At 43.7% G+C, this 15,225-nt stretch overlaps 1 protein-coding gene across 1 annotated transcript in view; it reads right to left on the bottom strand.

The window, feature by feature from the left end:
• Positions 1–15,225, bottom strand: part of cachd1 (cache domain containing 1) — a 165,833-nt gene that overhangs the window by 50,986 nt on the left and 99,622 nt on the right. Inside the window, 1 exon segment of the mRNA XM_056276772.1 lies at positions 10,364–10,470. Within this exon segment, the coding sequence (XP_056132747.1) occupies positions 10,364–10,470 (107 nt within the window).

Below are 15,225 nucleotides of genomic sequence, written 5' to 3'. Positions count from 1 at the left end.
CAGCAGAATCATGCAATATATTTTTTCTATTGGATATTATTTCTACTGTTTACGCAGATGACGTCAGTTGAGCAGGCAGTCCTTCAAACTGTAGCACAGAACACACACAGTGTGTACAAGAATGTGGTCTTATGTGGTCCAGACATCCTCCAAATGTGATCTGAGCAATCGAATCTCAACGCATCCCCAATGCATCTTGGGTGCATTCACACCTGTACTTATAACTGTCCACTTGTGATCGGATCACCTAAGACGCATGTTAATGCCAGGTGTGAACAGGGCCTAAAATATGCATCAGTGGCAGCAATGGAGAAGCATGAAATGTGCTACGAGAAAAAACTGCAGAAGGATATTTCAGAAAAAGTGACTGAATTATATTTAGAGAAAATACGACGAGGTTTACCTTCAACTTATCCTAAAATGCATGATCCAATTATTGTCATACCTTCACACAAAGCAGAGTTTCATGGAGGTATTGAACGATAACAGCCTCCCTCTCACAAACATTTCAACATTAGCTGCTGGATGGGATTAAAGCTTAAAAAACAAGTGGTTAATTCTGGAGAGAAGAATAGCTACCACCTCAATTCCGTGTTTTTTAAATCTTCTACAATGCACAAATATTAGGGATCGACCGATTAAGAGTCTGGCCGATTATCGGCTTAAGATATTTGTCATTTTTCATATTATCGTTATCGGCATATTTTTATCAGCCAAGCCGATATTTCTTTTTAAATCACATATTGAAAATTTTAATTTTTTCTTTACACACAGAAAAAAGGTTTTGAAACAATCACATGAAGAAAAGAGATGTGAAAAGGGGAAACTTGTAGAAAAACGGCACGCAAGAATGGTCAGGGTGTGTGTTCAAAAGCATAACTACAGTATTATCAGGAGTAAAATCCATTAAGAGACTTCAATAAATGCACCAATCAAATTTCACTGCACAGGAGCAAGGTTATGAAAATAAACTTCAAAATGAAGCTACAACCTTTATATAGCTAGAACTCACCTGAACATTTTTCAAGGCATTTCTACATTTTTACACTGATTACTGATAAGTACCTCATGCAACCCCACTTCAACAAACCCGAACCATCACTTTAAAGATAAGAAAAAGGGAGCATAATGACACTAATGTACATTTTTCCATTCAGTTCAGTCAAAGCCCGCTGGGAGCACTTTAACCAATTTATGTGGCATTATTTTAATATTATAATTATTCAGTTTGATCAAAGTTTACTTCCTGCTGTCCATGCTGTTTAATTCATTCCATTTTCATGTTTTGGAATTTATTTATTTTCAATTAAAAATTAATTCCACTCAGATTGTTATCTAGTGCCTTGAACATCATGCACTTTATTTTTTCAAATATTTCCTGTTTTACACAAAATTCAACCAAACATATGTTCATTTAAAGGCAGCCGTCTGTTGGGGTTTGTGTTGCTGTAAATTTTGGCACAAAATTTTGTACATTTACTGCAACCGAATATCGGCCCAAAATATCGGTTATCGCCCTCCACAACTTACCGATAATCGGTATCGGTATAAGCCCTGAAAAAAAAAACCAAAACATATTGGTCGACCCCTAACAAAAACTTCTCTTTAATTCATTTCACTTTCCTTTCAGCAAACACAACAGCCTGGACGAGCCACTTCACACTAACCATTCAGACCTACACAAACCTGTCCATTCATCAACTGTATGAAGGAGAGGGCAATCTGTATTCAAAATATGCTCATTTACAGGTGGTTGGACACATCCACAACGGTTCTGGTTGAATTTCTCATACACTACGGTCGATATGGAAGATAGAAAACATTTTTTATTGCCACTGTACATACATACAATAAAATTCATTCTCTGCATTTAACCCATCCTCTATACACACTGGCAGCCGTGTACACTAGGAGCAGCGGGCAGCCATAGCGCAGCGCCCAGGGACCAACTCCAGTTCTTTGTCATCGCCTTGGTCTGGGGTGCAGGCAGGAGTATTAAGCTTAATACGTATGTCTTTTATGGTGGGAGGAAACCGGAGAACTCGGGAGAAAAACCATGCAGACACGGGAGAACATGCAAACGCCACAGGACCTGGGATGGCCTGGGGTTCGAACCCAGGACCTTCTTGCTGAGGCAACAATGCCAACCACTGGGCCACAGTAATGCCCATGGTGTAGAGTTAACACCACGAAAGAACAAACATGTACAAATAGGTGATCCAACTGGGAAATACTTTATATCGATAACAAACTTGTTTTTAACTATGTGGCAGGTTTAACAGTCTTCTAAGCTGAGACACTGACCTTTATATATTTGCTAAAAGCCAACAGGCAGACTTCTTCTGGGTCACAGAGCCAACTATATCCTCACTGTGATCCCATCACAAAGCCAGCAGTTTCCTGTCTGCTCACTGCTGCACAAAACAGCCTTTCAAACTGAGAGATAAAGAGATTGAGGGTGGCGGGGAGAGAGAGACAGAGAGCGAGACAGACACACACACACACACACACAGAAGAGAGACAGACAGACAGAAAAAGACAGACAGACAGACAGACATACAGACAGAGACATAGATAGACAGAGAGACAGACAGACAGAGGGGGAGAGATAGACAGCCAGACAGAGAGAGAGAGAGAAGCTTGGATTCCATAACCAGGCCATAAAGATAATACAGAGAGAGAAATTATGTCGGTAAGAGAAGTCTAGTCATGGAGTTCATGATAACAGCAAACACCGACTTCACTGCAGAAAGTTTTTTTTTTCCTGATAAAACAACAGCGCAAAGCAAAAGAGCTGTATACTTTTTTTCCTCCATGGCAACCGAGTTCCCAAAATACAGCAAACTAAACCACATTCTATACATGAACAAATCTTTTGATGCTAGGATACGCTCTTGGCAGGAGTCTAAGGAAACCCAGAACTTAATGGACCATTTTAAAAGAGGATTAGAGAAAAAAAACACAGAGATGCTAATAATATATATGACTTTAAAACGGGTTTTCAGAGAGAGCAGTTCAGCTTCTTGTTTCAGCTTAAACTTGAGGGATGGATGCTGACTCTCAGGGAGGAGGCTGAATGTGTCACATGGTGGCAGACTTTCATGATAACTTTTCTGTATAGTTGGGGAAAAAAAGTAGTGGTTGTTGAGGGTTTTTTTTGGCATTGCAGTATACTTTTTTTTAAATTTCATGAAGCTATAAGTAAGATAATGCAAAGACTTTTTCTGGGGGAGTAATGAACATCATCAGGTGATCAGAAAACAAAAACCGACACTAAAAACAATCCAAAAACCAAAGATTTTGACAAAAACAAAAAAAACAGAAACCCAAGACAGGCTAACTAACAGAATAAACACTCTAAGTCAGGGGTCAGGAACCTTTTTGACTGGGAGAGCCATAAAAGCCAAATATTTCTAGATATATTTCATTGAGAGCCATATAGTATTTTTAACGTATAATAAATTAAATATGTGTTACTTTTAATGCGACTTCTGGTGCTGCATGGTTTTGCTGATGGCCTTGTAGTCTGGTTCATACGTGGTGAGGTTGAGCTTCATGCAGGCGTTGAGGCTTCCATCAGTTAAACGTGAGCGTAGGTTGGTCTTAATGTTCCTCATATGCGAGAATGACTGCTCACATGCATATGTAGAGCCAAACATGGTCAATACGGCAATACTCACACGCTGCATTGTGTGGTATGTCACAGGAAGCTCGTTCCAAGTTTTAAGAATCAGCTGGTCTTCAGGTTGAAGATTTTTCATTTCTGTCCACTTGTGTTCCCTCGCCAGCTCTGCTCGCTGTCGCGCAAGACTTTCCAACTCTCCATTAAGTGACTTGAACTTACTCATCCACATGTCTGATGCCTTCAGGTCAGCAACTTCCAGCTCAAAGTCTCCGATAGAGACCCCGAGGATGCATGTCAGGTCGATTTTGTCTACTGCACACTCATGTGGATGAGTGATGAACTTGAAAAGACCAGTGCGCGCACGAAATTCTCCAAAACGTGCTTTGAATGACTGCAGGAGATTGGACGTAAAGCCAGCTAGCTGCTGGAGATCCAGATGTTGAGTGGAGTCACTTGCTAAGCATGCATCTCTAAATTGTTGCAGTCTTTCAAAGTGCAGAAGACGACCTGTTTCAATGTCCCTGAGAAAGACTTCCAGCTTGCTTTCAAATGCAAACACTGCTTGTTGAAGGGATGAGATTGTATTTCCAATACCTTGCATTTTCACATTGAGCTGGTTCAGATGGCCAGTTATGTCCACGAGATAGTGAAACTGCAGGAGCCAGTCAGTGTTGTCTAGCTCAGGATGCTTGACGCCTTTCATTTCAAGAAAAGTCCGGATTTCACTCAGGCAAGCCGCAAAACGGCTGAGCACCTTCCCCCTTGACAACCAACGCACGTTGCTGTGTAAAAGCAGACCGGGATAATGATTCCCAACTTCTTCTAACAGAGCTTTAAACTGGCGATCATTTAAAACTCGGGCAACAATAAGTTGACCACTCGAATGACCAGCGACATCACCTCACCAAGCTCCTGGCCACACGTCTGAGCGCAAAGCGCCTCCTGGTGCAGGATGCAATGAAAACTTAGGATGGCTCTCTTTTCATGTTCACGGAGAAGCGCTACAAATCCTTTGTTCTTCCCCAACATACAGGGTGCACCATCAGTACAGACAGAAATAAGTTTATCCATCGGTAGTTTTTTTTTCTTTAGCAAACTTCATGAAAGACGTGAATAAATCCTCTCCTCTTGTTGTCCCTTTCATTGGCAAAACAGCCAAGCTTTCCTCATGCAGTGTGTCACCTGCAGCATACCTGGCAATTATACTGCACTGAGATAGATGGCTAACATCTGTTGACTCATCTAACGCGAGAGAAAAGTATGTCCCGGCGTTTATGTCCTTAATTTGTGTTTCCTCGACTTGATTTGCCATCATGATGCTACGATCGTGCACAGTTCTTGCTGACAGGGGCATGTCTTTTATTCGTTTGATTATCTTGTCTTTATTTGGGAAGTCATCAAGCAGTTCATTGGCCACATCAAGCATGAATGTTTTGGCATACTCGCCATCTGTGAATGACTTTCCATTCCTTACTATTGCCAAAGCACCCGCAAAGCTAGCGGAATTCCCGTCACCTTGCTTGGTCCACACACGTAGTTGCTGCTGACGCGTCTGCACTCTCCGCTGTAGCTCCTCGCATGCCCTTTTCCTGCTGTCCCCCGCTGGATATTTCGATGCAAATGAAGCATGGTGCGTATCGAAGTGCCGCTTTATATTTGACCGTTTCATCGATGCAATTTTATCATTGCATATTAGACATACCGCAGATCCTGCTCTCTCCACAAATGCAAATTCCTCTGTGCACGCAGCCTGGAATGCACGGTAATCATCGTCTTTTTTTCTTTTCGCCATCTTTTCCGTTACAAGGGTTGAAGCGGATAAACTAGTTGGCTATCTGATAAAATTGATTTCTTCACCTTTACAATGACCCGGACATGCTCGCGAGCCATTGGTTCCCGACCCGACCCACGGGTGACCCGTGAAATTCATCTTCAAAACTAATTTCTGTTTACTTTAAAATGACACAGTATTATTAAGAAATATCACAAGTATTTTAAAATCAGTTCCAAACTGATTTTTTAAAAAAAAAAATTTTTTTCAACTCAAAATTGTCTGGGAGCCATATGCCGTCACCGGAAGAGCCATATATGGCTCGCGAGCCATAGGTTCCCGACCACTGCTCTAAGTGAAACCAAAAACCAGCTGATCCCACGTTGCCATGAATGAGCCGCTTTCTGAGGGACATAAGGTTGTTATTGAGCTGCTGCACGCAAGTGAGCGCATCATATATCTTCTATTACAGCCACTCCATCCATCACAGTGGCCCGTATAAACAGGAACCACTCAAGTTTTGTTGACAGTTGAAGAGGGTTGTGTATACATCTGTCGGGCCCCAGTGCTTCATTCTGACACCAATATTTATAATGTTCCAGACACACAAAGACAGGCTTAGCCAGGGGGGCCAACACGATGGCTTCTCCACTATCCGCAAACAACTTATAGGCACTCATACATATTCAGGCATGCACATATGCACACATGCATGCATGCACACACACACGCGCAAACACACACACACACACACACACACACACACACACACATGCACGCACAGGGCCCCAAGCAGGAAGCAACAGGGAAACGAGAGGAGCTGAAGAGGAGTTGGAGAGAGTGAATATTGGGGGGGGGGGGATATTACAGGGGAAAGAATAGCTGAAAGCCGGTTAAATGGACATAAAATAAATAAGTGAGACGTAAGAAAAAAGTGTAGGGGATGGAAAGAGAGTCTCTAATGGGTGAGACTCGGTAATGGGCAAGACACTCGGGAGCCTAGTCTTCCCCCTCCCTACTGCATTTTTTTTTTCGTCCTCCCAAACTCAAACATCTATCTCTCTTTCCCCCCTCCTTGAAAAGGTAAAGAGGAAAAGAAGATGAGAGAAGATGGAAGGAACAGAACACTCTCTCCGTTCCGTACAGATGTGACAAACAGCCTCCAACGTGTTTCTCTGTCAGAATAAACTCGCACCCTTTCCTTCCTTCATCACCGTCTCCCATAATTACTCTCTCTCCAACCCCAGCACCAAATGCACAAACCAGGGTTCAAACACACAAACCAGGGTTCAAACACATTTTTACTAATAAATTTCCATGACTTTTCATAAAGCAGCAGTGTCAGAGAGAAACTCTTTTGGAATACAACATTTTGTAACTAGGAAGATTTTAAACCAACTATTTCTCCTACCATTAACCTAATTGAGAATTGTTTGTATCTTATTTTCTCATTTCTGCACTTGCATTCACCGCATGCAATTCGGGCAGGTATCTGGCTGCCGGGGAACATGATCTGAAGAAGCTGGCTTGTGTCTTCACATGGCTCGGAGGACCAGTGAGCATTAGCCACCTTTAGCACCCACAGTACCTCTGTGGTTAGGGCGTAATTTCCGGACACCCCAAAATGATCCCGTGTCTGATGGTGGACGAGAGGGAAGCACTGCGGATGGCAGCGGGCAGGTGTCACGTTGGCCACCAGGGTGACAGAACAGCTGATGGGGTTGAGGGCTGATTCACGCAGCAGCAGCCCGGTGCTTAGCTCCTTTAGCATGGCTAAGCTAGCGCTGCCTCTCCCAATGCTCGAAATGTCAAACGTTTTACTACACAGTCCACATTTTGCACGTCCCGGGTTCTGGTATTACTCAAGCCATGCCTTATACTTGTCCAAGTGGAGCCAGACATTATTAAATCGGCATTTTCCTGGCATTGCGTGGATTTACACTGCAACTCGGGTCAGAATCTGATGTTACCCCACGCAGAGAACAACGTAGTGTCACGCGACGTGACTGATCTGCCCGACCATTCACGTATTTAACCAATACAGATTTTTCTCAGTTTGATCTCGACTGAACCATGAATACTCTATTATACAGGTATTTGTGAAGCAAATTTCCTCGACTTTTCCAAAACGTTCTGGGTTTACTTATTTTTCCAAAACTTCTCCAAGCTTGGAAATTGCTATTTTAAAATTTCATGATTTTTCCAGGTTTTTCATGACTGTATGAACCCTGACCAACCCCCCACCCCCCACCTCCCACACACACACCTCTAAAGCTGGTTGTTTGGACTGGGTCAAGACAAATGGCAGTGGATGGATGCACTGGGAGGGTGTGGGTCAAGGAGTGAGGGGGAGACGGATTGGGTGTAGGGGGTAATTTGAACCCCTCATGACTGACCCGTAAGGCAAAACAAAGCGCCACTGATGTTGATGTATGAAGCATGTTCGCCGTGAACAGCAGCGGCAGAGAGGAAGAGACAGAAAGATAAAGCGCTGCCAGATTTGGGGGGCATTTCGCATTGAGAGAAGGGGTGGGGTGTTCTGATAGAATAACACATGAAAAACCGGGCTTTTGTGGGGTCAGATACTCCAACAAAAAGAGGGCATGACAGTTCCTTGGCAGGGTGCAAGGAGCCCTTCTACATTTTAATAAGAGTACTGTTTTTTGTAGCTATCACCGGCTCAAAAGGCTGGGTAATTTGTGGCACGGCAGAGAAACAGTAGTTCCAGCTAGCTTTCCAACCCGTCTGTACACATATGCCAGGGGGGGAAATAAAAGTGTGATGTGACGACAGCAGGATGGCAGCAAAACAGACGACCGGTGCCGGAGAGGTTTTACAGTTCTTCAAAATGGAGAACACGGGAGGGGAAAGGCAGAAGTGTACGTTACCCCTTTCACCATCCATCCATCCATTATCTGAACCGCTTAACCTGCACTCAGGGTCGCGGGGATGCTGGAGCCTATCCCAGCAGTCATTGGGCGGCAGGCGGGGAGGCACCCTGGACAGGCCGCCAGGCCATCACAGGGTCCACACACACATTCATACCTAGGGACTATTTAGTATGGCCAATTCACCTGACCTACATGTCTTTGGACTGTGGGAGGAAACCGGAGCCCCCGGAAGAAACCCACACAGACACGGGGAGAACATGCAAACTCCACACAGAGGACGACCCGGGACGACCCACCAAAGTTGGACTACCCCGGCGCTTGAACCCAGGACCTTCTTGCTGTGAGGCAACCGCGCTAACCACTGCGCCACCGTGCCGCCTGCCCCTTTCAACACCAAGTTGAAATCCAAGGTTACAGCACTTCTGGTGTGGAAGTGTTCCCTGGCTCAAAATCCCTGGATTTGCCGGGTGATTTTGATTGTGAAAGGGCGCTTTCCTGGAAAAAACCTGGAATCAATTTGACAGTCTGACAGGAGATCGTTGTGAATCCCAGGATTTTAGTTCGAAAAGGGATTTTGTGCGTTTGTGTGTGTCAGGAGGTCATAGTAAATCCCAGGATTCAAGTGTGAAAAGGGATTGTGCGTGTGTATGTGTGTGTAGGTTATTTTGGTGTGTTGAAGTGAAAAAGGCAAAGGAGAGAAAGTGACAAAGAAAGAGAAGTTTTGATTCTTTTTTGTGTTAATGTCTGCATGACTATGGACTTGTGTGTTTGCGAGACAGACATTGGGATCTGTTTATTTTTTAGGGCCCCTCTCCTAATAAAATCCAGGCCGACAAGTGGTTTCGCTATACATATTAGTATGCCAGTATTGTGCAATGCACTTATGAGGTACTTGAGAGCAACAGCACGAAACTTTTCACATATTTTCCGGGAATTTTCGACAGGGAGATTTTCAGATATTAACGTAACACTTACGCTTGTAACACAGATGTATTTGATTGGCAACAGAGAATGCAGTCGCCTGCCAAGCTGAAGTCAGAAGTGATGGAAAGAAATGACTGGGTCCTCAAAGGGAGGATGATGAAAACATACACTAGCCGAGTACAACTGCAGACGGGGAGATCAAGAGCAAAAACACCACATTTGATCTCAACGTGGAAGAATAGATGGAATGGAGACAGAATGGAAGAAAATGAGAAAATACAGAGCCAGAGCCAGAGCCAGACCGAGCGAGGCCAGCAGACTACAAAGCCATCTCCCAACACCTTGAACAGCCACGGCTTATTATTTCCATCTCAGTTCACTGGCCTTTCCCTTAACAGAAAACATGACTAAGTTCTTCCAAATCGGTTGCCATGGCAATTGTTCTTAAGTGGATTATTCTGAAGTTCTGTGTGTTTGAATAACTAATTTGTGACGGTAATTTGCAAACAGGCCTGCAAAGAGTTTGATTCTAATGGCAGGAAAAGGTTCAAATGGCGGAAGCTCTGCATATGAAAGCAGACCTTACTGCAGCACACAAGCAAAAACTCCACAACACAATCTTAATGCTTCCGAGTGTCGCCTTAGCTATTTCTTTTTTTTCCCCTTTTTCTCCCCAATTGTATCTGGCCAATTATTCCCCTCTTCCGAGCCATCCCGGTTGCTGCTCCACCCCCTCTGCCGATCCGAGGAGGGCCGCAGACTACCACACGCACCTCCTCTGATACATGTGGAGTCGCCAGCCACTTCTTGTCACCTGACAGTGAGGAGTTTCACCAGGGGGACGTAGCGTGTGGGAGAATCACGCTATTCCTCCCAGTTCCCCCTCCCCCCCGATCAGGTGCCCCGACTGACCAGAGGAGGCACTAGTGCGGCGACCAGGACACACACCCATATTCGGCTTCCAACCCACAGACACGGCCAATTGTGGCTGTAGGGATGCCCGACCACGCTGGAGGCAACATGGGGGTTTGAACCAGCGATCTCTGTGCTGGTAGGCAATGGAATAGACCGCCACATCACCGGGACATCCCCCGCCTTAGTTATTTCTTGTGTGTGTGTGTGTGTGTGTGTGTGTGTGTGTGTATTACAAACCTGAGTTGAGGTCCCGCCCAGGGTTAAAAGCCCGGCTGTTGACGGTCGGGGACAGTTTATCACAGCAAATGGTCTTTGAGACATTGGCGTTGAAGTTGCCATCAAACCTAAACACAGAAAAGGACCAAACTATTAGAACTGCATCAATGCCATTGTTGGCAAAGCACTTTTTTCCTCGGTTTACAATTTCCCGGCTTCGGGTAATACAACACTGCTTCAAGGGTTGTGACACCCTTTGACCTTATCTTTGGTGACTTTTTTTATGTTTCTTTTACAAACCATTTAGAATTCCAATAAATAAAAGATCAAGAAAATCTTTTATTTAAGCTTACTTATGGCTCATGAAGTAATCATCGAGCTCATCAACAACGTTTGACAGTGACCGCAGGATGTAAGGAGGAAAATGAGCGCTGAACGGTGCGCAAAGCTCCCTTACAACTGACAGTTTAATCCAGTTTCTTGGGTTTCAGAGATGATATGAGCTGTAATCACCCTAAAGCTATACATGAAGATACTATTCAGTTCAATTCAGTAGGGCTTGTGTTGCTGAATTCAACTGGGAAAACTAGTAGGAAGGATAATATTGTGTTTAGGGGGGTTAACGGCGGCAGTTTGAGTGGAAGCCCTGATCAGAGAAGTGATTGCCCCACTCTGACAAACATTTCCTGTAAGTGTCTTCATTTTACTCCATTACCCAATGCAGGTTAAAGTCGTTGATCAACCGCATTCCTCCGAGCCACCGGCCCCTTAATGTATAATCACAATACGTGAGGCACCTTCAGTCTTTGCCTTTAGATTTTCGTCTTTTCTGAAATTGTTCGTCTGCACTGAACCAGACCGAGACACTGCTTTATAAAGAGGAAATAAGACAGCACAGACTTGCTGCCACTTGTTTATGGGTCACAGCATGTGTAGTACACACACTCCTCCAATCCGTCTCCTAAAGTCCAAGAACACAGGGGATGAAGGGGGGAGAGAGAGAGAGACAGAGAGAGAGTGAGAGACAGGCAGAGAGAGAGACAGAGAGGCAGCGAGAGAGTGAGGGACAGAGAGACAGAGAGAGAGAGAGACAGACAGACAGACAGACAGACAGAGACAGAGAGACAGAGAGAGGGAGAGACAGACAGACAGAGAGAGAGAGAGACAGAGAGAGCATAGCTGTGGAGGACCATCTGAGTTTGACCCTATTTTGATTTTGAGGACATCAGCATTGGTTATAAGTCAGGCCTAGAAATAACAATATACGGCAACACTTTATACTAACTACACAAATGAAGCATTAGTTAAGTTTTAGTAACGACCGAATTCGTCATTTGTAAAGCAAGACATGCACCAATGGTTAGTGAGTGTGTTAATAGATGTTTATAAATACTTATGAGTTTATGCAGCTTTTCTTGGCTCACTCTTCCATATTGGCATTGTGTGTCTAGATGTCTCCCATCATGAGGTGCAATGTAAAATACAGATTACACTTGGTGAGAAAATAAGATTCTCAAAGGGTTTTGCATCAGGTATCAACTTTTACTTTAAGAATGACATTGTTAACTTATATTATGTGCTTCTATACACCCTAAGCATTGCCCTTTTTGCACTGCCTGTTGACACCTATGTCCTATTGGACTTGAACCCAATTTTTTTGGCACTTACTTGCGTTGTTGTCTCCTGACCAGCTCCTTGCTTGTGCTGTACTAACTCTCAGATACACGTCGCTTTGGATAAAAGCGTCTGCTAAATGAAATTGTAACATTGTAACATTGTAGCACTGTAACACTGTAACTTATTAATACTGCAATTCATGAGTAATTCAGGTAGTTACTAGTTGCTAGTTAAGTATTTTGTATGACCTCATCTCAAGTGAGGACTATCTATGCCTTACAAAGCCTTTACAAATGAGACTGAAAGGCCAGCAGCACCTTGAGACTCACAAAAGTCTAAAGGATCATAAGATCCTTCAGAAAGTGTAAGTACATGATTAACAAACTATTTAGATGTATTTATAAACATCTATTAACAAACTAATCATTGGTGCATGTCTTGCTTTCCAAATGATGAATTCTGTAGTTACTAACACTTAATTAATGCTTCATTTGTGTAGTTATTATAAAGTGTTACCTAATATACAAACAAGTGCCTGAAAGGCATAAACCAACGAACGAGCAGACGAACGGGCAAACTTGAACTAATCCAGGGAAACCGAGAGAACGATCAGGAACACACAGGAACACACGGACGCCGCGTCGATGACGTACACGGGATTTGGACGCAGCAACTTTAAACTGGAGGGCTTGACGGCACTTCGTTCCAAGGATAGTTTGCTTTTGCTTTTCCTTGAACACACACTCCCACAACCTGTTTAAGAGGTGTCAACATAACCTAGCATGTGCTGCTATCAACACATCTTTGACACATCGTGATTCTAAATCCACCTTAAAACACGTGTTGTGCTTATTTTTTTCAACACGCTGGCATGTTTGAGCGCTCAAGCAGTGTTGTTTTAACTCAGCCTTGTGTACTTGTGTGTGTGTGTGTGTGTGCGTGCACGCGTGCATGCATGTGTGTGTGTGTGTGTGTTAACTATAAAGCGATGCTTCCACAGCTCATATCTGTGGAATGAGGAACTGACACGAGGAATGGCATGTGGGGGAGCAGCTCACTCCGTGCTGCACCAAGGCTGGATGCTTTGATCCTCCCTTCCCCTTCCATTCCTCCTACCAGCACCTCCACTAGATCCCCTTCCTGAACCACACACACACACTCGTAAAACCTCACATGCGTGCACAAAAATAATCACAAAGGCACAGTTACACAAGAATAATGGACTCCCACTTTCAACTTTCGGGAAAAACACACACCTAATTTTGCACGTAACCAATAGAAAGTAAGTTAGTTCCAACCAAACACACAAGCAGGAACAGGCACACGTACACACACAAGCCCAAACACACACTACGTAGAGGCAGACACAAACACACATGCCGCTCTCTCTGCATGCACACACACACTACATGGAGGCAGATACAGACACACATGCCACTCTCTCTCTGCATGTACACACATGCACACGCACGTGCACGTGCACACACAGCTCTCTCTCGCTCTCGCTCTCTCTGCAGTGCTAGCACTGGTCTGATTGACAGCTGCTCTGATGTGCAGGCTGCTTTTGAACTTCACAGATTTGAAGTCCCATAAGGCTAAAGTCATTACTATTCTCCTTCAACCCACTTTGTGCAGAAGGGCAGGCAGGACGCTCAGCAAAATGTGAGCCCGATAAAAAATACATTTGCAAGCACTTTGAATTTCACATCAGAAAACACACGAGAACGAGAGCGCAGGTACGGGAGAAGGACTGGAGCAGGAGAGGGGAGAGAAGGGGAAGTATGGAGACCTTCCAGCTCTGATTTAGATCAGACATGTAAATGAAGGTAAAAAAAAACAGTTTTGCAAAAAGTCTAGATTCAACAAATATATAAATAAGCTACACCCATATTTTAGCAGAAATGGGAGCTCTCAGTCTCTTCAGCAAAAATCTTATTCACGTCCCTCCCTATGCTGCTGTACTGAGCTTTGAATAATGCTTGGATTAAATATGCATATTAAAAATGTACAGAAGAACTGCATGTTTGATTAACTTAACTCCCAGAGGGGAAGAGCTGTGCATGCAATAATTAGAGAGGTAATCCTAAATGTAATTCACCAGCGAGATGGTACCAGTAATGCTGAAGTGTCCTACAGAAACCACCCAGCTCGGTTTTGCAATGATCTTTTTTTTTCTTTTGCTACCATCACTGACAGCTGAACCTGGACCAAGACAAACAACGTTAATTTCAAAATAGCAAAAGCCATCATTGATTATGCAAATGAGTTTTTCTTTTACATTTTGGGTATATAAGGTTTGTGAAACACACTGGTGAATGGTAATTGCATAATTAATAGATAGATAGATAGGTAGGTAGGTAGGTAAGTAGGTAGATAGATAGATAGGTAGGTAGGTAGATAGATGCCTATCAAGTAAAATAGAATAAAGAGATGTATATTTATATATAAAAGAAGGGTGGATCAACAGCATCGGTAGATGATAATGGGAATAAAAGTATAGGAGATGTACAACATTAAGAAAGAGGTGCAGCAGCATGTTCACAGGTTCAGTTATTGCACAGTTCTTGTATACTGCACATAATAGAAAGCCGACAGACTAACATTGCACGTAAAAAATATAGCTTATGGTATAAAGCAGATAGTGAAAGTGACTGACACCTCCTCATACGCGGTCAGTCGCCATACGTTTTAAACTTAACGTATAACGTTGCACTTGGTGTGAATATCAACGGTGGAGGCAATCTTATACCATCCCGAACGTGCAGGAAGTGCAATCACTGTGAAGAGGCTTTCTTCTGTACTGCCTACAGCCTACCTCCAATGTCAAGAGTAACGCCACCGCTGGTGTATTTTCAAAATCTCAGTGACTAGCGGTGGGGTGCAGAGCAGCAGGCTAGCAGTTAAATGAAGTATGACTATCATTTGACTGCAGTGTCAACAGACAGCGCACTATTTCAAATCAAAATCTGTTCCACTACCTTTAACTGGAGGGAATTTAGGCCTAGGAGACGAGGGTGGCGGGGGGTAACAATTAAACAGTTATTTTTGTTAAGTGCACAGTCAACTTACTTTCTTTTGTTTATACAGGTTTGAGGGGCACATAGGTGTTTATAGAGGTGAAGGACCTCATTCATCACTCAGTTATTATTACATCTATAAGCATAATGTGGACAACTTTCACATGCAACAGAGATGGAGACAACAGGCCGCAGCAAAACCTGGAACTGACGGCTGGATCAGAGCCGAAGTAGACAGTGTGGCAAACA

Source organism: Lampris incognitus, chromosome 3 (assembly GCF_029633865.1).
Source record: "Lampris incognitus isolate fLamInc1 chromosome 3, fLamInc1.hap2, whole genome shotgun sequence".
Lineage (NCBI taxonomy): Eukaryota > Metazoa > Chordata > Actinopteri > Lampriformes > Lampridae > Lampris > Lampris incognitus.
This window is presented reverse-complemented; position numbering and strand designations above follow the sequence as displayed.